Source organism: Capsicum annuum, chromosome 3 (assembly GCF_002878395.1).
Source record: "Capsicum annuum cultivar UCD-10X-F1 chromosome 3, UCD10Xv1.1, whole genome shotgun sequence".
Taxonomy (NCBI): Eukaryota; Viridiplantae; Streptophyta; class Magnoliopsida; order Solanales; family Solanaceae; genus Capsicum; species Capsicum annuum.
In genome coordinates this window covers 239,865,356-239,891,857 of record NC_061113.1, presented here as the reverse complement: position 1 = coordinate 239,891,857, position 26,502 = coordinate 239,865,356, and the positions used below count along the sequence as shown (strand labels likewise).

The 26,502-nt window shown below is 29.7% G+C and overlaps 2 protein-coding genes across 2 annotated transcripts; both read right to left on the bottom strand.

Annotated features, from left to right (window-relative positions):
- Positions 1-8,566: 8,566 nt before the first annotated feature.
- On the bottom strand, positions 8,567-9,906 carry LOC107866032. Its single transcript, XM_016712214.2, has 2 exons — positions 9,704-9,906; positions 8,567-9,324 (listed from the first exon to the last, which is right to left on the bottom strand). The coding sequence occupies exons 1-2, from the start codon at positions 9,785-9,787 to the stop codon at positions 8,668-8,670; spliced, it is 741 nt and encodes a 246-aa protein (XP_016567700.2). The 5' UTR covers positions 9,788-9,906; the 3' UTR covers positions 8,567-8,667.
- Positions 9,907-13,749: 3,843 nt separating this feature from the next.
- Positions 13,750-15,580, bottom strand: LOC107866033. Its single transcript, XM_016712215.2, has 2 exons — positions 15,187-15,580; positions 13,750-14,696 (listed from the first exon to the last, which is right to left on the bottom strand). The coding sequence occupies exons 1-2, from the start codon at positions 15,502-15,504 to the stop codon at positions 14,025-14,027; spliced, it is 990 nt and encodes a 329-aa protein (XP_016567701.2). The 5' UTR covers positions 15,505-15,580; the 3' UTR covers positions 13,750-14,024.
- Positions 15,581-26,502: the final 10,922 nt, after the last annotated feature.

Here is a 26,502-nt window from a genome sequence, read left to right as displayed (position 1 = left end):
ATCGGTTTATCGATCGAGGGATGGTTCCAATTAGTGTAATGATTTTAATTACCAATTAGTGTAATGATGTTAACTAAGTTTTGGTGAACACATTTTCCTAGGATAATTCCACTTTTAATACGTTGAAATCAATTTATATACTCATTTCATACTTGAGTAGCATTTTTATTTTGAGTTCTCAATGTATTAAATTGATATCGATGAAGTCTCGCATATATCACATTTGTATTGAATGAGTTTTATGAATGTGACAATCGATGAGAAAAATTATGTTTTATGTTACATAACCTTTTTAGTGTATGAATGGATATTATATGAAAAACTATCAACGTAAATGTTGAAAATAAATTAATTGATAGTTGTTTGATGTCAAAAAATTTTTCGTTGTAATAAAAAAATAATCAATATTAATCAAGATTGATAGTTTTGTTTGCTTTCTGACAAGATGAAAAAAATTATATAAATACTATGTTAAATATCAAAACTAAACTTTATTCATACCAACAATCTTATACAAAGAGTAATGAGCACCAATAAAAATCAAGATTCAATATTCATATCAAATGTTACTAATCGCAGAATCGAAAAATGTATAATTTGATGTAGTTGATATCAAATTTAATACCATCTGATGCGACTTAGTTTATATCAATTTCATTCAACGATGTAAAATACGAAACAAATGTTAGTGTAGCATAACATTATATAAATACTACATAAATACACAAAATAAACTTTTTCATACCCACAATCTTATAAAAACAAACAATAATAATCGAGCACCAAAAAGTTACTTCAAATTATTAACTATTTTAGAAAAAATGATTCAATATCAATTTTATACCAATTTAATACAGAAAAAAAAAATATTTGCAAGTTTGTATGTACTGCTACAATCCATGAATACAACTTTGTTACTACCATATCATGTACATGCTTACTAGAAAAAATAAAAAGAAATAAAAATCGGAGATGATAGACATGATCACTAAGTGAGAAAATAACATATAAATGACCAATCATTCGGCAACAAGTACTAAGAATTCATTGATATGCATATTGATATGTGAATTTATCAGAAGAAGCTACTTAAATGGTGTACAAGAATTTGATGAACTAAAAGTCTGTATGCTTTTTCTGTAAGATGAAAGCTATCCCAAAAAATATAATCAGAATCATCGGAACACACCGATGTGCATAACTCTGCAACTTCTATTTTCCCTGTTCCACAGCATCTGTTTTCTGCAACTTTGAATCCTGCACGGTCATATAAAGAAAGAAACGGAGATCTTGTCGATATTCAAAAAAAGGCAGCCATATTTGTACCATATTTCTGAGGGTTGTTGATGACATCAAGTGGAAGATTATATATATCTACATACACCAATCTTGAATTAGGTACTTTATTGTCCAGAGAACTTAAGTCATCTGCCAACTAATCTTGAATTAGGTACTTTATTGTCCAGAGAACTTAAGTCATCTGCCAACTTGTTGTTGAACAATTATGCTACTTGATTCAAATAATGTTTCCTTTCTTCTCCTTCTCTCAGTGTTTTTTGTGATGACATGCATCCGATTGGTGGTATGCCAATAAATATTTAAATTCGTTTAGAAGGCGTAAAAAAATTAACAAACCTGGAGAATCCCATCTCCCTCCATATTAACAAAATTCATATTTTTTATCTAAAGAAATACTTATTTTTTGCTTTTCTATCAAATTCTAATCAACATATAATGTGTTTTTTGTTTGATGGTAAGTGGCAAGTAGTGTATGAAGATGAAAACTCTTAATGCAAGTATTAAAATAGGAAGATAAATAACGGTTTGAGAGATTTGGGGTGGATACATATCAATAATTAAGGTTAACTACTTTTAAGGAAGGTAAATTATATATTAATTGTATTAAATATTAATTTTTTTTTCAGTAATTGCTTTTCTGTATTTTCAACAACAACAACAAAAAAACCTTTTTATATATTTTTTTAAGATGAAAATTGCTATAACATGAAAACTTAAAAGTTTTGCTATAAGTTGTAATAACTAATCTAATAAGTTTATATAGTTAATTTTCCCAAAAAGTTATTAGAGAAGGGAGTTGTTTAAATTTCAAAATTCGAAAGTTGCTAATTTATCAAACGAAAAATTTATTTCAATCTTAAAATCAAAATGATGCCACAGAAATTTGAATAGAGGAAGTATAATAAAACTTTTTAGAAAATTAAGAGGAGTGTAATCAAACCACATAGAGTCTTGTGTTATACCTGAACCGCAGATAAAGCATTGACGGTAGATTCGACCCTTTTTCCGCCATTCTCATGTGCCCTAAGAGACTAATCAATGCATGCTTTCAACTCCAAAATTGCTTGATCAAATTTGTCCTACCGAGCATTCAGTTCTGCAAACAACCTTTCGATTAAAGCACGCATTTCCTTCATCTCTGCACTAGAGTTTATGATTTTCTTGTAACGTTTAACCATCGTGAGAAAGAAGAAATGCAGGGTAGGCTTTTCAGAATTCTTATGAAGCCTATTTATAGTGCAGCCTCTGCCGTGTCAACCACCGCCATCCTTTGTTTTACGAAAATGAATCAAAATGTCCCTGCAATTAAAATAATTACACAAGAATATTTATGAAAATTACTATTAAGTATATATTTTTTTGGAAATTACTATTAAGTACTATAAATTATTTCTGCAGGTGTATATAACGTACAATATTAGTTGGACACCTTTTTAACTTTTGGAAATTTCAAGGTAAACTAATAGTCGTGAATCTTCAGGGTCATACACGATAATTTTGTTTCTTTGTAATAATGCAAATTATACAGGAGAAAGAAATTGCATTAGATAATCCCAATGTGATGATCTCAATTAAGAAAGGGTTCATACTAGGAAAATTTGCTTCTCCGTAATACTTCATAAATCATATAGGAGAAATAAATTTCAATAGATAAGATTATGTGCGAGCTCGATTGAAAAAGGATCAAATGAGGGACATTCCCTAGCACCTTTTTTCTTTGAGATACCCGCATTCATTGAAACTCGGAATCAAAATAAGTTACAAAATAAAAAAAGTAATCAAAATAGATCATCTATTTAAAAAGTTACCAAAATAGGTTAAATATAATAAATTATTATGTTTTTCACTTTTTTCTTAACGGTCAACACAATTTGTAAAACATAATAATTTATTATGTTTTGCACAAAAAACCAAAAACAAAAAAAAATGTGCTGTCATATCTTCTTTATGTCAAATCATGTAGTTTGTAATAATTTATTACATTTTACAAACACTGTTTGTAAGTGTTTGTAAGTTGTAATAAATTATTACAACTTACACCTAACTACGTCATATCACCTTTATTTTTCTCACTTTTAAATTTAACCCACCCCACCCCACCCCTTGTAGAACCCTCTCACCTTACCCCTGCCCCTGGCCTTTTTTTAAATTTTTTTTATTAAGATTTTGTTCTTTTTCTTTTCAAGTTTAAGTTGTTAGTTAAAAATTAAGGTAGCTAGTGTCCATTTTTGAATCCATACTAAGCTCCACTACTAAACTTCATTTGAAGAATTTCCATCGATCCCCATTCCCCTTTACTTAGTTCTTTTATTTTTTTTTTGTGTTAAAAATATAAAATTAATTTTTTCGATTAATGTTTCATATTAGTTTCTGGTTAGTGTTTTGGTTAGAACTTTGAGGAAGCTTACATGGACAAACACAATTTTTATTATAATTAATAAAGTAAGAAATCGCAATTTAAGTTAGGGTGTATAAAAATTGAACCGATAAAAATGTTATTGATTTATCTTTATTGGGTTAATGATTTTTTTTATGATTTTATAAAAAAATTATTGGGTTACTGATTCGATTTTTTTTATTGGGTTATTGGATAAATCGATAATCGATTAAGCTTATACGAAATTATTATTTACACCCTCCATATATATATATGGAGGGTGTAAATAATAATTTCGTATAATCTTAATCGGTTATCGATTTACCCAATAACTCAATAAAAAAATCAAAATCGAATTAATAACCCAATAATTTTTTTATAAAATAATTAAAAAATCATTAACTAATAAAGATAAATCAACAACATTTTTATCGGTTTAATTTTATACACCCGTAACTTAAATTGCAACTTCTTACTTTATTAATTATAATAAAAAAAAGTATTTTTCCATGTAAGTTTTCTCAAAATCTTAATCAAAACACTAATCAGAAATTAATATGAAACATTAATCGAAAAAAATAATATCATATTTTTAACACACAAAAATGGGGTGAGAGGGTTGTACAAGGGGTGGGGTGGGTTACATTTAAAAGTGGGGTGGGTGGGGTGAATTAAATTTAAAAGTGGAAAAAGTAAAGTTGATGTGATGTGGTTAGGTGTAAGTTGTAATAACTTACAAACACTGGTTGTAGTTTGTAATAAATTATTACGTTTTATAAACACTATTTGTAAAACGTAATAAATTATTACAAACTACATGATTTGACATAAAGAGGATGTGACAACACATTGTTTTTTATTTTTGATTTTTTGTGAAAAACGTAATAAATTATTACGTTTTGCAAACATTGTTGACCGTTAAAAAAAAAGTGAAAAATATAATAATTTATTGCATTTAATTTATTTTGGTAATTTTTTAAATAGGTGGCCTATTTTAAGTTTTTATTTTATTTTGTGGCTTATTTTGGTTCCGAGTTACATTCATTGCACCCAAACTCAAGATACAAGGGGGATAGAAAAGCAAAAACTCATTGGATTTCATACTCATTAACTTGCAAGATGTTCCCAAAATGGGATATAATGTTAGTAGATAGATACAACCAAGGATGACTAAACGTAGTTCTCTTTTACAAAAATAGAAAATTGTAGAAAAAAGAAACTCTAATAGCATAATCACTACTATATCCTTAATAAACATAGTGTGTGTGTGTGGGGGTGTGGGGGGGGGGGGGGGGGGGGTTCTGTGTGTCTACTTCCATTGTTGTCGAATTGTGATGTTAAAGCTAAACAAAGTAGAATGTACTAAAATATGTTGTAGTTTTATGGTGTTAAATATGTGTATCCAAAAGTAAAATTAAAAAGTTATGGAATAAAAAGAAAAGAAAATTCCTTTTTGAAATGATTTTTTTTAACAAAAAGAATTAAAAAGAGGGAGTAACATTTAAGGGTGGCAATTGGGTGGGTCGGAACAGATCAAGACCCAACCAATCCCAATTTTATTTGGGTCAAAATGGGTTGGGTCAAAATTGATTAGGTGACGGGTATAGGTAAGTTATAAGTTATTTTCTTAAAAATGTATACTTAATAGTAATTTTCATAAAAATGTATACTTAATAGTAATTTTCATAAAAAAGTATATTCTTGTGTAATTATTTTAATTGCAGGGGCATTTTCATAGAAAAAAGGGCGGCGACGGTTCACAAGACAGAGACTGCATTATAAATAGGCTTTATGAGAATTCTGAAAACCCTAATCTACATTTCTTCTTTCTCGAGATGGTTAAACGTAACAAGCAAACCACAAACTTTGCTGCAGAGATGAAGGAAATACGTGTTTTAGTTGAAAGGTTATTTGCAGAACTGAATGCCAGACACGACAAGTTTGATCAAGCAATTGTGGAGTTGAAAGCATGCATTGAGTCTCTTAGGGCACATGAGAATGGTGAAAAAGGGGTTGAATCTACCATCAATGCTTTATCTGCGCTTCAGGTATAAAACAAAACTCTGTGGTTTGATTATACTCCTCTTGATTTTCCAAAAAAGTTTCTTGTATTTCCTCTGTTCAAATTTATGCGGTATCATTTTGATTTTGAGATTGAAATATGTTGTTCGTTTGATAAATTAGCAACTTTCGAATTTTGAGATTTAAACAACTCCTTTTTTTTAATTAATTTTTTATATAGCTTTCGAACACTTTAAATTATCAATTATTGTTATTTATACTAGTACATTTTACTAGTTTTCAAATTTTTAAGTTTTATTTCAACAAACTTAAAATTCAATTTTTCAAATTCACTTTCTACATTAAATTGTTTGAATTGGATTTATTGTGATTTATATACTACATTTTACTAGTTTTCAAATATGTAAATTTTACTTTCAAAAACTTATAAAATTATATGTCCAAATTCACTGCCAAAATTAAATGTTTGAATTGGAATTGTGCCACATAAATTAGTAAGTAAGAGTTAGTAGTGATTTGCTCCATTGATGTTGTTCGGTTGCTATTTTTTTCTTCGTTTAAGTGGAGAATAAGAAGGGGCGCGGAAAAACGAGAAAATGCAGCAAAAAAAGAATGTTTCCCTGGTCAAAGATGAAGGCAACGAGGAAACTACAGAGGAAAAAGAAATGGTGATACCGGTCGATGCTGTAGTTGGATATTCTGAGAGGTTACTATGTCACTGGGTATTATGGGAAGCTACCCTGGACTGTGCTAATGGGTGAAGGAGACACCTTCCACAATTTTATCAATGAATCCTTAGCAGATAATGTTGTGGAAGCTGTCTCCTTCACCCATTAGCACAATCAAGGGCGGCTTCCCACAATACTCAATCACATAGAAACATTCATATGACTCAGAATATTCAATTACAGTGTCATTGATATCGCCATTTCTTTTTCCTTTGTAGTTTCCTTGTCCTCATCATCTTCGACCAGGGAAACATTCTTTTCCTTGATGCATTTGCCAGTTTTTCTACGCCCCTTCTTATCTCCAACTAAACGAAGAACAAATCAGCAGCAGTACAACATCAACCCACAGTTCCGCACAATGGAGCAAAGATCTCAAATGGTTACTCATTCTTACTAATTTAAGTGGCACAATCACTGAAAGGCTTGTTTGAATCTCGAGATTCAAAAGTTGCTAATTATGACCAAAATAAAACGTCTCTGAATCTCGAAATCGGTAGATGGCACATAAAAGTACAACAAAACTTTTGGAAATCAAGTCCAGAAAAGCCAGTGAAAAGCAAAGAGGAGTGTAACCAAACACCGCATACCTGAAGCGCAGATAAAGCATTCATGGCAGACTTAACTCCTTTTCCACCATTCTCTTGATCCTTAAGAGATTCAATGCTTGCTTTCAACTCCAAAATTGCTTCATCAAACTTGTCTTGCCTGGCATTCAGTTCTGCAAACAGCCTTTTTATTAGAGCACGCATCTTCTTCATCTCTGCATCAATCCACCTCCCGCCAGCAACAGGTAACATTAACCATTTTGATGAGAAAGAAGAAAAAGAGATTAGGGTTTTCCGAATTCTGATCAAGCTTACTTATAGATGCAGTCATTGCCGTGTCAACAGCCGCATTCTCTTGTCCTTTTTATCTTTGGAAATTAATGAAAATGCCCCTTCCAACTAAACATAATTACGTGAGAATATGTACATTTTAGTGAAAATTACTATTAATATAGATTATATTTTATTTCTTTTTTAAACATGCTTTCAAAATGTTGCAGTTGTATATAACGTATGTATAATATGTGTTGTTTAACTATTTTATTTTTATTTTATTTTTGAAATTTAAAGGCAAACTCGTAGTCGTTATTCTTCAAGTCCGCAGCGAGTAAATTTGCTCATTTGCAAATCACATAGAAAATGTCCTACACAAAAAGTAAGAGAATTCATAATAGAAGAAAAAGGAAATTTTATTGATCAATCACGCCGAATCAATTACAAGATGAATAGTAGTATGAAATTGACCTAACTAATCTTCCATTAAAGGTGTAGAAGCTTCAATAATAGTTCCTACCTAGAAGATTTGGGTTGTGAAGAAGAGAGAATTTAATAGAGACAAATTGTGGATTCAAATGCACACCCTAGTTTCACTGTCAAGGTCAATTACAAAATCAATGCGCGATGAGCTCGATTGCTAAAAGGTCATTACATAATCACTGGGCGACGAATTCGATTGAGAAAGGGATCTAAGTGAAGACATTTGTACCATTTTTGTAGATACCACACATGTTGCACCAAACTAAGCCGATTGAGAAAAAATTAGATAAAGCACTATTAAGTACCATAAATTATTTCCGCAGATGTCTGGGTAACTTTTTTTCTTTTGGAACCTTCAAGGCAAACTAACAGTCGTGATTCTTCGAGTTCATACCGGGTAAATTTGTTTCTTTGTAATAACGCAAATTATAGTAGAAATAAATAGCATTAGATAATCCTAATGTGAAGAGCTCGATTCAGAAAGGGCTCATACCGACAAAAATTTGTTTCTTGGTAATACTACACAAATCATATAGGGGAAACAAATTGCAACAGATAAATCATGTGCGAGCTCGATTGAAAAAGGGATCAAGTGAGGGACATCCCTAGCACCTTTTTTGAAGATACCGCATTCATTGCACGAAAACTCAGGATGCAGGGAGGATAGAAAAGCAAAATCTCAACGGATTTCGAAATGAGACATAATGTTGGTAGATAAATATAACCAAGGATGACTACAAGTAGTTCTCCTTAACAGAAAACAGAAAATTGCAGAAAGCATAATCACTATACCATCCTTAATAAACAGTGTGATGGTGGTGGTGGGGGGGGGGGGGGGGGGTAGGGAGAGATGATCAAGCCTAAAAAGCCCCCTTTAGGAAAAAGATAAAACATTCTGAAATTTGAGGCGTCAGTACTTCCATCCAATTTGTCAAGACTATCAGGGCTTGCTGATTTCATCACCTAATTTGTTGAAAGGCAAAACATGTTTCCTACCTTGGACGTAAAACTCCACACCCTTACGGCCATAAGTATATCTGTCAAGCATCCTTTCCCATTGACCTCCAAATACCATGTCACAATTTGACGACATTGGCAGTAGATACAAATCCAGACTAAACACGGTGCCTTGCAGTGTCAACTGAAAGTTTTTGCATGCTCTGGATGTCACCCTTGTCCCAATTGCATAGCTAACAGTTCGGGGATTGATTGGAAATGTTTCACAACCTAGCTTATCAGCTAAGGTTTCATCAATAAAATTGTGCGTAGTTCCCCCTATGCCGATTAGGATACTCAAGGGTTGCTTCCCATGGTACCCAGTCACACAGCCATTGGGACCTTTATATGGCTCAGAATATTCTACTACAGCATCCAATGATATAGCCATGTATGGAGTCCCAACATCTACAGCCGGAACGTCGACAACATACTTATCTTCATACTTAACTTCGACGGTAGAAACTTGCTCCTTTGTACTGCATTTGCCACCATGACCAAACTTCTTATCATAACAAAATAAACAGAGACCTTCTGCTCGCTTCTCATTAGGTCCGCTTGCGGTCAAAGTGTTTTTGCTCCCCTTCATATTCTCCTCCTCCTTAACAAAGAAGAAATCAGCACCAGTTAGTCCATACAATAGAGCAAAGATTTAGGGTATGAATGTTCGTTTTGTTAAAGTTTTGGAAAGATATTTTATTTAGAAAAACAAGTTCCTTGAGAATACATCAGCGTATCCCCCAACCAACCTCTCCCACCACAAACATACATCAGCATATCCCATTCTTATTGTTCTGTGTTAGAACAACAACATTACCCAATAGCGTATGCAAACCTTAACACTAACTCTTAAAGGTAGAGAGGTTGTTTGTATCGTGTGAAATATATGCAAATAATTTTACGATAATATCTACTACATACTTGGGTATCGAATGCAAATAAATAAGTACAAAAAAAAACATTCACATTTTTCTCCATACCGATTTGCTTTTCTGGATTTGCTTGTGCATTGCCTTCATCTCTGTTGCAGTACTACTTGTGGTTTGCTCCTTTCCTTTAACCATGTTGAGGACCAACAAGAAGAATTATGAATAAAGAGGAATAGGGTTTTCTGATACTGCTGTGCAATTTGTAGTAGCCTCTCCTCTGTCCGCGGCCTTCTCTCCACTCTTTATTTTAGGTATATTGATGAAAATACCGCAATTAAAATTATTTACCCCAAAGTATACATTTATAAAAGGATAATTTGCCCAAAGACAAAAGTTTTAAGAGTCATAGGTTCATAAAATTGTTATCTTTTTAAAATATTTCATAAAATCTTTTTTTTTTTTTTTTTTTTTTTTACCATTAATACATATTAAATAAGGAAGTAGTAATAAATTTGCATATATTTAGGAGAGTGAATAATGGAAGAGAATCTTTTAGAAGCTAAAAAATACTGTCACAGTTTCCGATAAAACCTTGACAATGACAATCACCACTGCAATGGCACCACCCTCCCATCGGCTGCTTGTCAATCCTTTAAGACAATACCCACTAAGAGAAAGAAGAAACTGAGCAATGTTGATAGGTTTTCGATGAAAACAACAACAAAGACAACGGTGATGGTGGAGAAGTTTTTGGTGTATTTGACTGTTTTTCAATAAAAGTTGAAGTTAATGGGTAGCAGTGAAGATAGAGAAGAAGATCATTAATGGGTAATGGGGAAGATAGAGAAGAAGATCATTAAAATAAATTTCATGATACATATGAATGTATCACTATGAATATGTATTATAGTAAAAAAGAAAATGTTTTTTTTTTTATCCTAATACATATGAATGTACATGCATGTTAATGTATCACAGTCTACTAATTCATATATAATATGGAGCTTATTAGTATTTGTTAATAAAATAGGCAAATGTGTCTCTGTGCATACATATCATAGTAAACAACAAGAATGTAATTTTGTTCGTGATACATATGAATAGACTTGCATGCGTACATATTTATCATAATACAACAATGTATTTTTTATTCATGGTACATATGAATGCATTTGCATACTCATGTAATAAATTTATTAATTTTTTTATGTATACAGTAGATCAATACGTGTTTATTATACATATGAATACCTATTCGCACAGCTATATTTTTCTCGATATCAAAGTACATCAATTTTATCAAACGGAATTAATGTATCAATCACAAGGATCATGCATCATGCATATGTATCAGATAAATTATTTGATATATATCAATAACTTGTGTTTTTTTTCCATAATTTAAAGATAATACATATGTTTAAAATCTAATATATGATATATATGTATCATACATATGTATCAGAAAAAAAATCTGTAATGGAAGGTTTTAAATTTTAAGTTTTCTTCAATTTTAGATAGTTTAGAGGTTCTCTCCCATGATTTACTATTCTAAATAAATGCAATTCTGTTACTTCCTTATTCAACTAATTGATTGATTTAAAATGTATCAAAGACTATATATATCAAAGCTTAAAATATATATCACAGAAGAGATTTATATATAAAATTTTATGTAACTAGGTAAAATTATGGTAAAAAATATTAGTAACTCCTTATGGGTATTTGTGTAAGTTATCCTAAAATTACAAGTTTCTTCAAGTTGAGAAAATGACTTTTCTAATCAAAGTAGAAAAAACTTCGCAAAATTGATATCAACCTCAAAATCACCAACGTCACCACTCTACCACCACCCTCCAAAAGAAAATCTTTTATTTTTTAAATTTATTTTTTTAAAAAAAAATAATTTTTTACTTATCTTACCCCTATTACCTTTAATTATTTTTTAAAATGTTCAAACGTTTTTTAAAATTTTCAAATATTTTTAAAAAATATTTTTTTGCTAATAAATACAAAAAAATAAGTAGAAAATAACTTATTTTCTTAAAAAATATTTTTCATGAAAAACAATTTCATCCGTTGCAAATACATCTGTAACAATTGACAAATTTCAGTTTTTCTTTTTTATTGACTAAGGCTGCAGATACCATTTGACTTTTACGCCTTATTTTCTCTGTTCGTTTGCAGTAAGCAATCTTCCGTGTAATTAAAGCCACATTATGAATATTATTTCGAGCCTAGAACAACTAAACCTGCTTCATCAAACTGTGCCCTTACAACAATGAATTATGTGAAGACGAGTTTGAGTTTTGAAAATGATTTTGATCAACTTTTCTAAGTGAAAAGTTCTTTTGTGATGCAGCGGATGGGGCTGTTTCTATCTTAATCAGAGATATCGGGTTCGAGTCCTGGATATGAAAAAATTCTTGGTAGAGCGTTTTCCCGTGAATGGGCTCTATGCGGCGCAAATTTGAATTAATCGAACTCCAATACGGATATAGAATACCGAATAGGATACAAAAAAAAAATTCAAACTATATAATGTCCGAACGTATTTTCAATTTTCAACATACTATTTTAACTTTTTTTGAGTTGCAAACAACGAGAAAGAACAATTGTAAATCAATGGCTTTTTCAAAGTAGATCTTATGGTTGTTACATTCTTTCTCCGTCTCAAACATCTGAAACAAAATGATCTATTGTTTTTAGTCTGCTTAAAATATAAGGGCTCATTCTTTTTTTTTTTTTTATAATACTTAAATTTCAATTTTTCACGTGACATGGTTAAGATCACAAGATTAAAGTATATTTGAATACATTTAACATAACTTTAATTTATGACTACAAGATTCAAAAGTCTTCTTTATTTTTTAAATTTCGTGTCAAGTCAAAATAGATCATTCTTTTTAAACGAGGAAATATTTACTTATACTCTATCGTTTCATCGATAAATAACTTCATACATCAACAATTTGAAGGAGTACCTATAAAAAATGCATACACGATAGAACTACTATAAAAAATAAGATGAAAAACAAAATACGATTATTAAATAATAATTAATATCAAATGAGGAAAAACGCAATCACACAATTTGAAACTTTTTGTCGTTAACTAATACTTTCTCCGTCCCAAATTTTTTAATTTGATTTCTCATTTTATTTGTCTTTTTTCATTAATCAAGAAGAGACAATCTTTTTCCATGTTTTACCCTTTACATTAATTATTTTTTCTTTAAATTAAAATATAAACATCATTTAATAAGAATACTATGATAAACTAGTCATGCTATTAATTATTTTTTTAATCAATTTGTCATCTCAATTCGAAACAGTAATTTGGGACGGAGGAGCACAATACAACAATACTCACAATACAATACAAGTATCGAGCAATGCAAACATAATACTTCCTCCGTCTCATTTTACTCGTCCCAATTTGACATTATATATTGATTAAAAAAAAATAATTAATAATATGACTACTTTACTATAGTACTTTTATTAAATGATGTTTATATTTTAATTTAAAGAAAAAATAATTAATAGTAAGGAAAAAAATTGTTTTATCTTGATTAATGAAAAATGACAAATAAAATAAGAAATCAAATTAAGAAATTTGAAATGGATAGAGTATTTAAACAATAATACAAGAGGCCACAACTATCCAAACAAGCAATAAGAGCATTAACTTTGTACATCTCGTAAATAAATTCCTAATAATAAAAGTGAGCGAAAAAAAAATGTTTAATAAACACATCACCATGACACTGCAAATTATCAATTTTTTCAAGCTCTTAAACTACGAGAAGGAACCATTTTGTAAGGTGCCTGTAGGAGAAGCATTAATGGATATTGCGTAACAGTCCTAAGTAATACAAACATACACATGCCACCTGGGGCGTATCTGGGAGGCGACTAGGTGTTCACCGGTTCAAAATCAAGTTGAGGTTTAAGTTCAAATCACAAGCACTATATTTTTATTTCTCAAACCACCCTATTGAAAATCCTGAATCGGCTAAATAATGCCGTCATTGACCAATGGTTATTGGAGTGCCAATAAACCATAAAAGCATGAAAGTTACCAACTCAACGTTACTTAAATGTGAATCCACAATAGCAACAACTCTACAACTTAGCAAACATAAACTCAATGGAATTCATAAATCAAAATGACATTACTATAATATTGGTAGATAATCACCTACATATAGTTCCTTTACTTCCATATAGCTGGAGAATTGTAAGGAATATTGAAAAAGACAACAACTAGTCACCTATATATAATGGTCTAATCACTATGATCCTTAACAAACATGCATAGTGGGGAATTCTAGAGAGATCAAGCCTAAAGTCCCCATTACCAAAAACATATAAAAGAGTTCAATCACTACTATGAAATTTTGAGGCATCACTACTTGCATTCAATTCAGCTAAAGACTATCCACGCCTGCTGCCTCCGGCAGTTTTCTAGCTTTCTTGAGTCCATGCTTGCTGCCTCCACCCGCTTTCTCGAATCCACGCTTTCTGCCTCCACCACCTTTCTTGAAACGCATAAATTTCTTCGTACCTTGAAGGTAGAACTCCGCACCCTCAGCACTAATTACAAGTTTCTCAAGAGTCTTAATCCATTCGCTTCCCAACACCATGTCGCAATTCGACGACAAGGGAAGTAGATACACATCCAAACTAAACACAGTGCCTTGCATTGATAGCTGAAAGTCTTTGCACACCCTGGAAGTCACCATTTTCCCATAAGCAGAACGAACAACTCGAGGCTTGACTGGAACTTTGTCGCAACCTAGCTTATCTGCTAAGGATTCGTTGATAAAATTGTGCGAAGTGCCTCCTGCACCCATTAGCACAGTCAAGGGTCGCTTCCCGTGATATCCTGTCACGCAGCAACCTTCATAGGGCTCAGAATTTTCAACTACAGCGTCCATTGATATCGCCATTTCTTTTTCCTCTGTAGTCTCTGCATCTACAGTCGGAACGTCAACATCATCGTCATCTTCGATCAGAGAAACATTCTTTTTCTTGCTGCATCCTTTTGCTTGCTTCTCTTTAGGTCCAGTAATTTTTCCGCGTCCCTTCTTATTCTCCTCCTTGACGAAGAAATCGACAACATCAATACACACACAATAGAGCAAACATTTAAAATCATCCCTCACTCTCTATCGAATACTTTAATTTCGATAGTGAATTTGGGCATAGAATTTTAATTTTATGTGGTAAAATTAAAATTTCGAGAGTCGATTACTTTAATTTTGACAATGAATTTGGGCATTAAACTTTAAGCTTTCTCAAATAAAATTTACACGTCCAAAAACTAGTAAAATGTAGTATAAATCACAATCATTTTGATAATTCAACGTGTTTGAAAGCTGTATAAAAAAAAAAAAACTAACGAACAATAAAACTTGTTTCAATCTCAAAATTCGAAAGAAACTATTTACAATCGACAAAAGACTTGTTTGAATCTCGAAATCCAAAAGATGCCACAAAGATTTTGAAAGGAAGAAAGTACACAAGTTTCTTTTTTTGGCAAAATCAACTCCAGAGAGCAACAAAACAACATAGACTTCTGTATCATACCTGAAGCGCAGATAAAGCATTCATGGCAGATTCAACTCCTTTTCCACCATTTCCTTGAACCTTAAGAGATTCAATGCTTGCTTTCAGCTCCAAAAGTGCTTCATCAAACTTGTCTTGCCTTGCATTCAGTTCTGCAAACAGCCTTTCGATTAGAGCACGCATTTCCTTCATCTCTGCAGCAGTGTCTGTGGTTTGTTTGTTTGCTTTAACCATTTTAATTGAGAAAGAAGAAATGCAGAGGGTAGGGTTTATCGTTTTGTGATGAAGCCTATTTGTAGTGTGCAGTTTCTGTCTTGTCAACCGCCGTCTCCTGTCCATTCTTCTTTCAAAATTAGTGATTATGCCCCTGCAACTAAAATAATTACCCCAGATTATACATTTTCTTGTAAGTAATTACTATTTAAGTACTATAGATTATAGTATTTATTTGGACAAAAAAAAAATGCTTACATAATGATCCATGGAACCGAGTTACTGATATATGTTGCAGGTGGGAGGTGAAGGATGTTCCATGAATTTAATCGAGGTGTGCGAAAGTTATTCCGACACCATGATTATCAGAAAAATATAATGTATAATGTGTTGTCTAATTTTTATTTTTTTTCTTTTAAAATTTTAGAGCCGGAGTCGATCGAAAACAACCTCTCTATTTTTTTGAAGGTATTGGTATGGATTGTGTACACTTTGCCCTCTTCAGACCTCACTATGTGATAACACATTGAATATGTTGTTGTTGTTCTTTTATATTTTTAATGAAACTCGAAGTTGCATTTCATCAGGTCCACACTGAGAAATCTTTCTATGCACAGTGCAATAATTAGCAAATCACACAAAAGAAGTAAATTGCATTTGATAATCCATATGTGACGAGCTCGATTAAGAAAGAAATCGAGTGGTGGACATTTTCTAACATCCTTTTTTAGATACCGCATTCATTGCATCAAACTCAACCAACTGAGAAAGGATCAGACGAGATTAAATCCCTGATCTCCTTCATGATATATTACTGATACACTAACTCAATCACCTTTTCATATTTTGTCTGACTTTTTGATAGAAAAATAAGGGCAAAATGAATCTCTGTACTATATCGGTTTTGTAAGTTGGACACTTCTACTTACATATTTGTCATCTGGACCCTTGAACCCACTAAAAAGCAACATTTTAAACACTTTTTGGTGAGTGTAACACACTCTCACCACGTCAGCTGCCATGTCAGCTGCCACATCAGCCGCCACGTCATTTTTAAGTATTACATTAAATTTTATGTTATTTTTAAAATGCTACATAAGAAATTAAATATTAAAACAAATTTAATTAAATAAATTCTTTTTATAAATTATAGAAATTCTAATACACAAACACAATAAATTTTTAATTTAAACTAATTTAAATTTTCAACTATAAATTTAAATTTTTAATTATAAATTCTAATACACAAACACAATAAATTTAATTAAACATCCAATTTATTCTAAATAATTGAAATTTCTCTCCAATTAATTTAAAGTTTTAACTATAAATTCACATACACAAACATAATGAATTTTCAATTTTTATTTAAATATCTTTAGCAATTTATAAAAATTACAAAATTATTCCTAAACAAAATAAAAAATTTAAATTGAGAAAGTAAATAAAACAAAATTTTAAAAGTAAAACAACAACAATTTTTATTTTTTTTTTAATAATGAGCAACAACAATATCAACCACAGACCCTCTTTAGGAATATATAAATATTAAGAGGCCCGTATCTTGGCTAGGTGACCTAGACGCAATCTGAGGTTTGCAGCCATGGAGATGTCTTCATTCTCTTGTTTTATCAATAAATCTGAGCTTCAATTTTACTCTTGTAACTTGTTTGGATGGTTGTTAATTATTGTGTTGTATTGTTATTCTACAAGGGTGTATTTGGTACAAAAGAAAATGCTTTTATGATGAATGACATTCGTGTTTGGTTTCTAATGTAGCCCTCTGAAAAGAAGAAAGTTGAAAACATTTAACGAGGCTTACTCTTTTGCGTGCAATTGGTGATTTTGCAGCCATGGCGTGGTTGTCGTCTCTTTGTCTGAGCAAAAATGCAAAATTTTGAGCCTCAAATTTCTGAAAATCGAATTGTGGACCTCTTGTGCTTACATTTAAGTTTGCTCCAATTAAAATGATGTACAGTTGTACACTGGGTCATTTGCACTTTTGCCCTTATTTTGTGTTGTTCTTCAATTTACGCCTCTCGTACGGGGGAGGGAGAGGGAGCTGGACGGGGGTGAGGGTGGGTGGGGTGGTGGCTGGGCGCGGGGAGGAGGCTGGGGAAGGAAGTTGAATGAGGGTGAAGGCTGGGGTGGGCTGGACGGGGAGGGGGGCTTTTTATTTTTTATTTTTAAATTTATTATTTTTAAAATTAAAAAATATTTTAAATTAAAAAAGATGGAGGGAAAAAAGGATCTTTTTTATTTTTTTAAATTTTAATATTATTTTTATTTTTTAAAAGTTTATTTTAATATAAAATTGACTCTCACTTGCATCATAGGCGAGTGTAATCACTCTCCTTGTTCTAGTCAGCATTTTAATGTCACATAGGCAAAGTCAATGGTCAAAGGGTTTAAAATGTTGTTTTTTAGTGGGTTCAGAGGTCCAGATGACAAATATGTAAGTAGAAGTGTCCAACTTACAAAATCGACATAGTATAGGGGTGCAGAAGGTCATTTTGTTCTCTCTTTCTTTAGATGTTGTCATGCGTAAAGTGGAATTAGAATTAGTTCATGAATTTGATCTTTCTAATATGACTTTGAATGTATAGTTAATTTAATCATGTTTATAATTTTTCGGATGCTCGATTACAATTGTATTCTAATAACTAAATCTCAAAGCCACGAAGTAAAATTTGTGAGCTGAGTTTCATTCAATATTGAACTTCAATTTGCAATACTTATGATATGAAGCGACAGGAAAGTATGTTTTGTTTTAGAAGAAAAGTCCTATTAACAATGAGTGCAAAGGTTGGTGTTAATTGAGTATAAGAAAGAGATAATACCCAATTACCCTCAAGGCTATAACAAACATCAATTTAAAGGGGTCCTATTATCCTGAACTAATTAAAAGTGTAATTTTAATACCATTAGTGCCTACGTGACGCATAGATGGCACATACGTGACACAACACACTGAAATGTCCACGTAGGCTCCACGTAGGCACTAAGGGTGTCAAAATTACACTTTTAATTAGTTCAGGGGTAATAGGATCCTCTTTAAGTCGAGGTGTGTCATAACCTTTTGGGTATAGTTCACGGGAATATATATATATATATATATATATTTCTATATATTAGAAAGAGTGATTTCAACCTGCCACTTATTTGACATTAAATTCAAAGTTAAGGGTATTAAGGTATTTAAAGAAAATTATAAGCTTAGATTAGAAATTTTTTGTCTTTTTTGGTAGACCTATCAAAGATTCTAAAGTAAAATCCTTTATTGGCCCCCTTTATCTATCATATATTTTTTATTTTATTTTTTTGAAAAGATAAAATTATTCTATAAAAATTGTATTTTTCATTGTATTTAGGATTTTTTTTTCTCATTATATTTAGGATTTTTTTTTTTCAAATCATTGTATTTAGGATGAAGGTGAGTTTCTACATGTTACTTTAGTTTAGGTTATATAAAATTTTTTGAAATGTATTAAATTTAAGTAAATTGATTAATAAGATAATAATTTATCGTAATAATTAATATGATAAATATAACTAAATACATTTTATTCTTTATTTACATTTCATGTCAAACATATAATTTGCTTTCTTCCTTATTTGTTTCATGAAATACAAGTTTGCCTAATTTAAATTTGTAATGTAAAATTAATAAAGCTAATTTAGTAAAATAAGTTTTTAATAAATATTTTTTAAAAATTTGTGTCAAGTCAATATATACCAACAAAAAGAAACTGAAGAAAAATACCTAACAAGATTTTACTTATATAAGGTTAAACATAATTCGTTACGAAATAATAATAATTGGTTATTTTTGTATATGCAAATCATATTATCCATATTGAATTAAGCATACTATTTCGACAAGTTAATTTATTTTTTGATTAAAAATTTGAGCATTAATTATTTGTTGGATTGTAGTTATTTTAATCACCTCAAACTCAAAGAAAAAATTTGTAATATTTCATTTTAAAATAACTTAATATATAAAATATATTTTACTCATATAATTTATTTGATCAATTTGATATTTTTCTCGATTTATCTAAAACCTATTGAATTATGATTTTAACTAAATGAACCTAATAATTAGTATTTATTGATTTTTCAAAATTCACCAACATTCTTATATCAATCCTGATTAATTATTATAAGTAATTTATATATTAAAAAATTATTATTAAAAAATAAAATAGATATTTATGACATGTATGCTTCAATCATAATTTTACTATATCACCTCTAATTAATTATTATAAGTCATTTATATATTGAAAATTTAATAATATTCAATTCGTGATTTAATTATATCATCCCTAATTAATTATTATAAGTCATTTCTGTATTAAAAAATTAATAATATTTAATTAAAAAAAATATAAAATAAATATTTATAACATGTCTGCTTCAGCTGCTTCAATCATGATTTTGCTATATTACCCCTAAATAATTATTATAAGTCAGTTATGTATTAAAAAATTAATAATATTTAATAAAAAAATAGACAGTTATGGCATATCTGCTTCAGCTGCTTCAATCATATTTTTTACTAAATATTACTCTTAGTTAATTATTATAAGTCATTTAAGTCTTAAAAAATTAAATATATTTAATAAAAAAGGTAAAATAGATATAAAAATGACAAATTAACTCTTGATGTTTTAAATTAACTTGACGTTTTATATGAGATCCACTTAAATTTTTTTCACGGGTATTTTTGTAGTAATTTTACTATGTTACTTTTAATTAGTCTTTGTAAGTCATTTAAGACATTTATGCTTTGCTACTCAATCACGATTTTACTATATTACCCTAATTAATTTTTATGACCATATAAGCTTTGTGTCACTTAAATTTGAACAAAATAAATATTATAAAGCACAATAATTAAAAATTTAAATTATCTAAAAAATATAATTGGCTATCAATGACACAAATTTTAGACAAGAAGAGTAACATATATTATTCAAAAATTACATAAAAAATATTATAAATTACGATAATTAACAACTTAAAATATCTAAAAACAACTTAATTTGTTATATATTTCAAAAAAATATGTAAAAAAAATTATAAATCACAATAATTAACAACTTAATTTTTTTAAAAAAATATAAAATATTCGGTTGACTCTCGAAATTATATTAGTATCACTTAATTATAATAGAAGAAAACTATTATAACTCACAAAAATTTAAAACTTAAATTATTTTACAAATATAATTGGTTATCAATACCACAAAAGTTTGGACAAGAAAAATAACGTATATTATTTAAAAATTAAATAATTTTTTTTATAAATTATAGTTTAACAACTTAAATTATCTAAATACATATTAAAAGTATGATTGATTATCTATATTCTATTTGTGTCATATAATTTCAGAAAAAAATAACATATATTGAACTCGTGCTAAATCTCGGATGAATTTTAGAATGTATATGCAATCTTCTTTTAAATTTTTTTTTGTTTAAATATATCAAGATTGAAACGACAAGTTCTAGTACAACACATAAAAAAGTGTATAAGAAATAATATTAGTATGAATAATACCAGCATTACTAATACAAGCATTAATAATGCAAACATTACTAATATATTCTATTTCAAAATTATTTTTATACACTCTAACAAATGACTCCTACGTTTCAATGAAAAGAACATATACAAAAGCAAATTTCGATAAAAATATTTACAGAAGTATGTTTTATTGTGTTCTCAAAGTCAAATAACTTAAATTAAAAACTTATAGTTTTTTTATATATATAATTTTCAAAACGCTTAAAATTTAAATTTAGAATATTAATTTAATTTTAACTTGAAAGAAGAAGTTGACAAATAAAAAAGAAGGAGAAATGAAAGCAGAGAATGTTTATGTCGGCTTAGTGGGGGAATACAATGCAATTTTAACCTATTAGTTACAACCCACATATAATGTAATATGCAATGACTAGATAATCATTTATCTTTTTCAATAATTATTCTCTATTTTATACAACATGTGTCAAGTCTTATGTATCAATTTTAATCTCATATTTTATACTTAATGTAACAAATGTCAGTCATATGATTAGAGATCTGAACTTCAAAATGCATAAAATTATGTTATTTATATAAGTAAGTTATACATGATTATCTTGTGGAATAATTTAGCTCCTTCAAAAATTCTATCAAGTAGTTAATATGTTTTGTGTATCCATGTTTTGTAATTCACATTGACATCAATCTAACTTATCATACATAATTAAAATATCTTAATGTTGGGCATGTGTTGACACATAACATGCTACTCTAGTATATATACAAAGAGTGCTCTAACAAAATGATAAACAACACATTTTAAGATATATTTTATCTTCATTTTAAAAAAAAAGAAGAAGAAGAAAGATTTGTTTTAAAATAACTACTCACTACGTACCCCATTTTCTTTTCCACATGTCACACTGACTTGTCACAAACCCATACACGACACAATCACAAACGCCCATTTCACATTATGTAACATACAGGCGTGGAAATGCGCAAATAAATTAAAACATAGGGATTATAATTTTATATATTATTTGGTTATAAGAATTAAAAAAAATCTCTTCATAATATTTTAGCATAAATTATATGATATTTTGATTATTTAAAAAAAAAAAAACATAAAATATTCAAAACTACAAGGAAGGTATGTGTTATGACTTATGAGTCAAAACGTCAAGGAAGGTCTATGCAATTGTCTATGTATTATTTTACAAATGTTAATATATAGACAGTCCTCCTAATTTACCGTTAATTTTATTTTGACACACCATTAATTTTATTTTAATACTCCATTTTAAACTTATTAAATTTTATTTCCAACCCTATATTTTATTTACCATTTAAACAAAAAATATCAACCGACATAAATTAGTGAACAATGTGTTAATAAACAAAAAAAAAGTATACAAAATATCAATTAAATAATGTCGCGTGTTCTCCTACATGTCATTCGGATCATCTAAATTAAACCCAAATATTCACTTCCTAATTTTTAATATAGATGTAATACAAGTAGGCAAAAATTTTTTTTTAATAAATTGCTAATAATACTACTAAAAAATTACTATAAAATTCAACGGATTCCATGGAATTGTCAAATGAACTTTTTAAAATCTTTTTCTTAAAAAAGTGGACGTACCTTCATTGCTTATTTTTTGTGTAAAAACGCCCAAAAGTATAAAAAGGAAATGATTACTTCAAAGAAAATCGATGGGTAGATGTTGTTTTGGAGAAGGACCTAATTGGGATATTTTTTAAGTCTACTAGTTAAAATGAGCAGTCTCTTTTTTTTTTTTTTTTTTTTTAATGTTTTAAAACGAATACTTTGTTTAAAAATGGACAAATTATAATTATCTCCGTCTGTGAATATTTGCAGCTGAAAAAAATGTTCATATGATTTGTCAAAAAATGAGTAAATTACATTTTCATAAATTTCCTTTTAATAGTTTGTCCATTTATTGAAAAACTATTTTTATTTAGTCAAACATGATTCTTCTACTAATAGATTCGACTGATAATTGATTAAATATCACATTGTTAATATTTCTGAACGTTTTGTCACTTTAATTTTTGAGAACAGCATAATACATAAACATACCCTTTAACTTGACATCAAATCACATCTATAACCTTAATATTTGAGTGTGCTTAAGCAGATACTTAAACTTGTATGAGGTTGAGCAAACAGACACACACGTCCTATGTGACATAATAAACATAAGACGCCATGTAGGACAAGAATTGGCCACATAGGACATATGTGTCTACTTGTTCAACTTTATACAAGTTTAAGTGCTTACTTGTGCACACCCAAAGTCAGAGGTCATATATGTGATTTGATGTCAAGTTAAAGGACATGTATGTGTATTAGGCCTTTGAGAAATGATACAACCTTTTTCACTAATAAAATGTGTTGTTATTCACTCCATTTTGTCTCATTCATCATGAGCAACATTCATTATTCACGGAATACTTTCTTTTTTCACAAATATTTATTTCATAAAATATCAACCAATTTTTTTTCTTTTGAAAATAGTCTTCATTAGGTAGTCTAATCTATTAAAAATTAATATTCTTTCATTATATAATCCATAAGAAAAATTGGGTTAGACACAAATAAAAAGGGTCAAGATATGAATATCAAATTATAGTCTCTAAAATTAAAATTAAGAACTAATTAAGGTTGTCAGATAATTTTTTCAATGAGATTATTATAAAATCTGGTCATAGTGACTTTTGTGATGGTCGGCGCAAAGTAAAATGACTTTTATGTAATGAATATGTTAGGTTCAAAATCGAGAGGGCGTCATGCGGAAGCTTATAGTTTGCAAACCATAGAGACGATAAATCAAATGACATAGAAAAACATAATACTAAAACATATTATTCATATTGTTTGGCCAATTGACCTACATATTAAAAACTAAATCAAAAACATAAAAACTATTTGAGAGAAATTCTCTCCCTAAATAAAACTCTTAAACGACTATATTGTGGATGATATTGTGTTATGATATGAGAAGGGAGTCTTCCATTTATAGATGTCCAAAACCTTTCCTCCAAGAGGTTTGTCAAATATGGAAGAGTTTTATATTTTTCTTCAAGGAAAAATAAAAGTAATTATGGTGTTTACTTTTATTTTCCTTCTAAGAAAGTAAAAATTAAATTTGTTAAGAAAATCAGCGCAAAAATCCTAACAAATCTCCCCTTTTTGGCTTGATTTTCTGGCAAAATAATCTTGATCCTCCTTCTTCACACGATCTTCATATATCACTGTTGCTTGACATGCTTAAAAAATGAAGCCATTTTGGATTAACTATATGAGCCCCTTGCAGGTTAAAAATATTGGAGTCCTTTGTAGGGTTAAAAATGAGCTTTATTTTCAAATATGTAATAACAAAATTATTGAAAATTCAATTGACAATTGTCTCCACATGTATTTTTATTTTGACAAAATATTTCACTACCGTCAAATTGGTTGCAACTTTAATCTCAACATGTCCTCAATCTAAACCATCAGGCCATTGAACCATAGGCTTTGATACCCCTTGTTGGGTTCGAAATGACCTCTGCGAAAACTTATAACTTACAAACCATAGATATGATAAGTCAGATGACAAAGAAAAATATAATAATAAAATATATTATTGATATTGTTTGGTAAATTGACCTATATATTAAAAACTAAATCAAAAACATAAAAATTATTTGAGAGAAAATCTCTCCCTAAATAAAACTCTTAAACAGAATGCTACTGTGTTATGGTATGAGAAGGGATGATGTCCAAAATCTTTTCTCCAACAAAGAGGTTTGCCAAATATGAAAAAGTTTTATATTTTCATCTAAGGAAAAATAAAAGTAATTACAGTATTACTTTTATTTTCCTTCTAAAAAAAATAAAACTTAAATTTGGTCAGGACAAAAACATGAAGAGGGGTGGATACATGAAGAAACCGAGAAGACGTAAATACGAATCCAATATTGAAAATTGATAGTTACAAACAACACCATATTGAAGAAAAGAACCACATGAAGGAAGTAAAATAGGAGAAACGAAAACAAGTGAGCATATTTTATCTTCACTCTTCACCATGAACTGATTCACATTTATTTGCACATTTATGAGTGTAAATTCGAGTCCGGAGCCTAAAAGGCAAGCTTTTTGGTCAAAATTTCAAAAGGGCACCCCAATACTGAAAAATTTCAAAAGGGACAAGGTAAACACAGGTGTTTACCTTGTCTATTAAGAAGTTAACACCATCAGTGCAAATATTAGAATGTAAAGTAAAATGGTGAGTTTACCTTATCTATTATCTATATGTAAGTGTCGGCAAAGTGTAAGGCTACAAGGTAAATGGAGTCGTTAACCTTGTAAGGTAGGATCCCATGTTTACCTTGTAACAACTTCAAAATTCTCGCTACTATATTAAGAGTGTGAGCAGAGGTTCATTTCTTGCATCAACTCAAAAAAATTGTTAACCTTCATAACTCAAAAATTTGTTAAACCTTATTCATTTCTTACTTTAAAGTGGATAAGGTAAGAGTAAATTTACATTGGGGTGGTGAAATTTTGCATGATGGAGATTCGGTGCGATATAGTTGGCGTCCTATAGTGGTTCAACTATTTCCTTTATCTCTCAAATATGACCGTTTGAAAAGTTGATTAGGAGTAAAATGGGTATTACTAATTCAGAAGATGATGTGGTTATTTTTGGACGATATATGAATTATTTTATGACCAACGGACAACCAATATTTGGTGAAACTCCTATTTGGAATGATGATTCTTTATCTTTATTTCTTCGCACCGTTGAAAGTTTTGGTAATCGCCTTAATTTACAAACACTTGACATGTATGCCTGTGTGAAACATTGTCCTATTGTTGAAGAACCCACGGACAGTGAGTTTGATGTGCGAGTAAGTCAAAATTCTTTGAATTTGGATATTGATTCTTCAAGAATGTCAATGGAATAAGAATTTGATGGTGGGTTTGAAACACATTATCAAAATTCATCCAGACTTGTGAATAATTTTGATATGGGAGGACCTAGCAATACGACTATGAATTTGGAAAATTTTAATTCAAGTGGTCCACAATATTATTTTTTGGTGGAGGCAATTGACAGGTAATAAACAATCCATTTTATTTAATTAAGTAGTTTTTTTTCTTATAATTAATGAGATGATTTATCCATTTTGCAGATTTAATGATTGGGGATTTACGCTCACTCAACTCATAGAAATTGTGAACAATAATGACTATGTATAAGGGGAGTTGGATAGTGATGAACCTTCACAATATGAATCGTCAGATAATGATCAATCTTCTGATGATGACGATGATGCTAATAATAATGAAAATATTAATGATGAGTCTACACCCATTGGTGTCTATACTGGAAATCATTCTTCCATAGCAATTCCATATTTTGGATCATACTAAAGAAAGTCCAGAAGAGTTGAGGTGCATGGTCAATGAAGATTGTTTTCGAACTCACTTTGAACTCAAAATAATCTTGAACATATTAAGTCAGGGTGGTATTTTAATACATAAACTAGTAAACTAAAAATTTTTAGTC

Coding starts and splice junctions, on each gene's coding strand:
- LOC107866033 (XM_016712215.2), bottom strand. CDS start 15,504: ATGGACAGGAGACGGCGGTTGACAAGACAGAAACTGCACACTACAAAT. Junction 14,697..15,186: donor ATGCTTTATCTGCGCTTCAG/GTATGATACAGA, acceptor TTCTTCGTCAAG/GAGGAGAATAAGAAGGGACG.
- LOC107866032 (XM_016712214.2), bottom strand. CDS start 9,787: ATGGTTAAAGGAAAGGAGCAAACCACAAGTAGTACTGCAACAGAGATG. Junction 9,325..9,703: donor AAATCCAGAAAAGCAAATCG/GTATGGAGAAAA, acceptor TTCTTTGTTAAG/GAGGAGGAGAATATGAAGGG.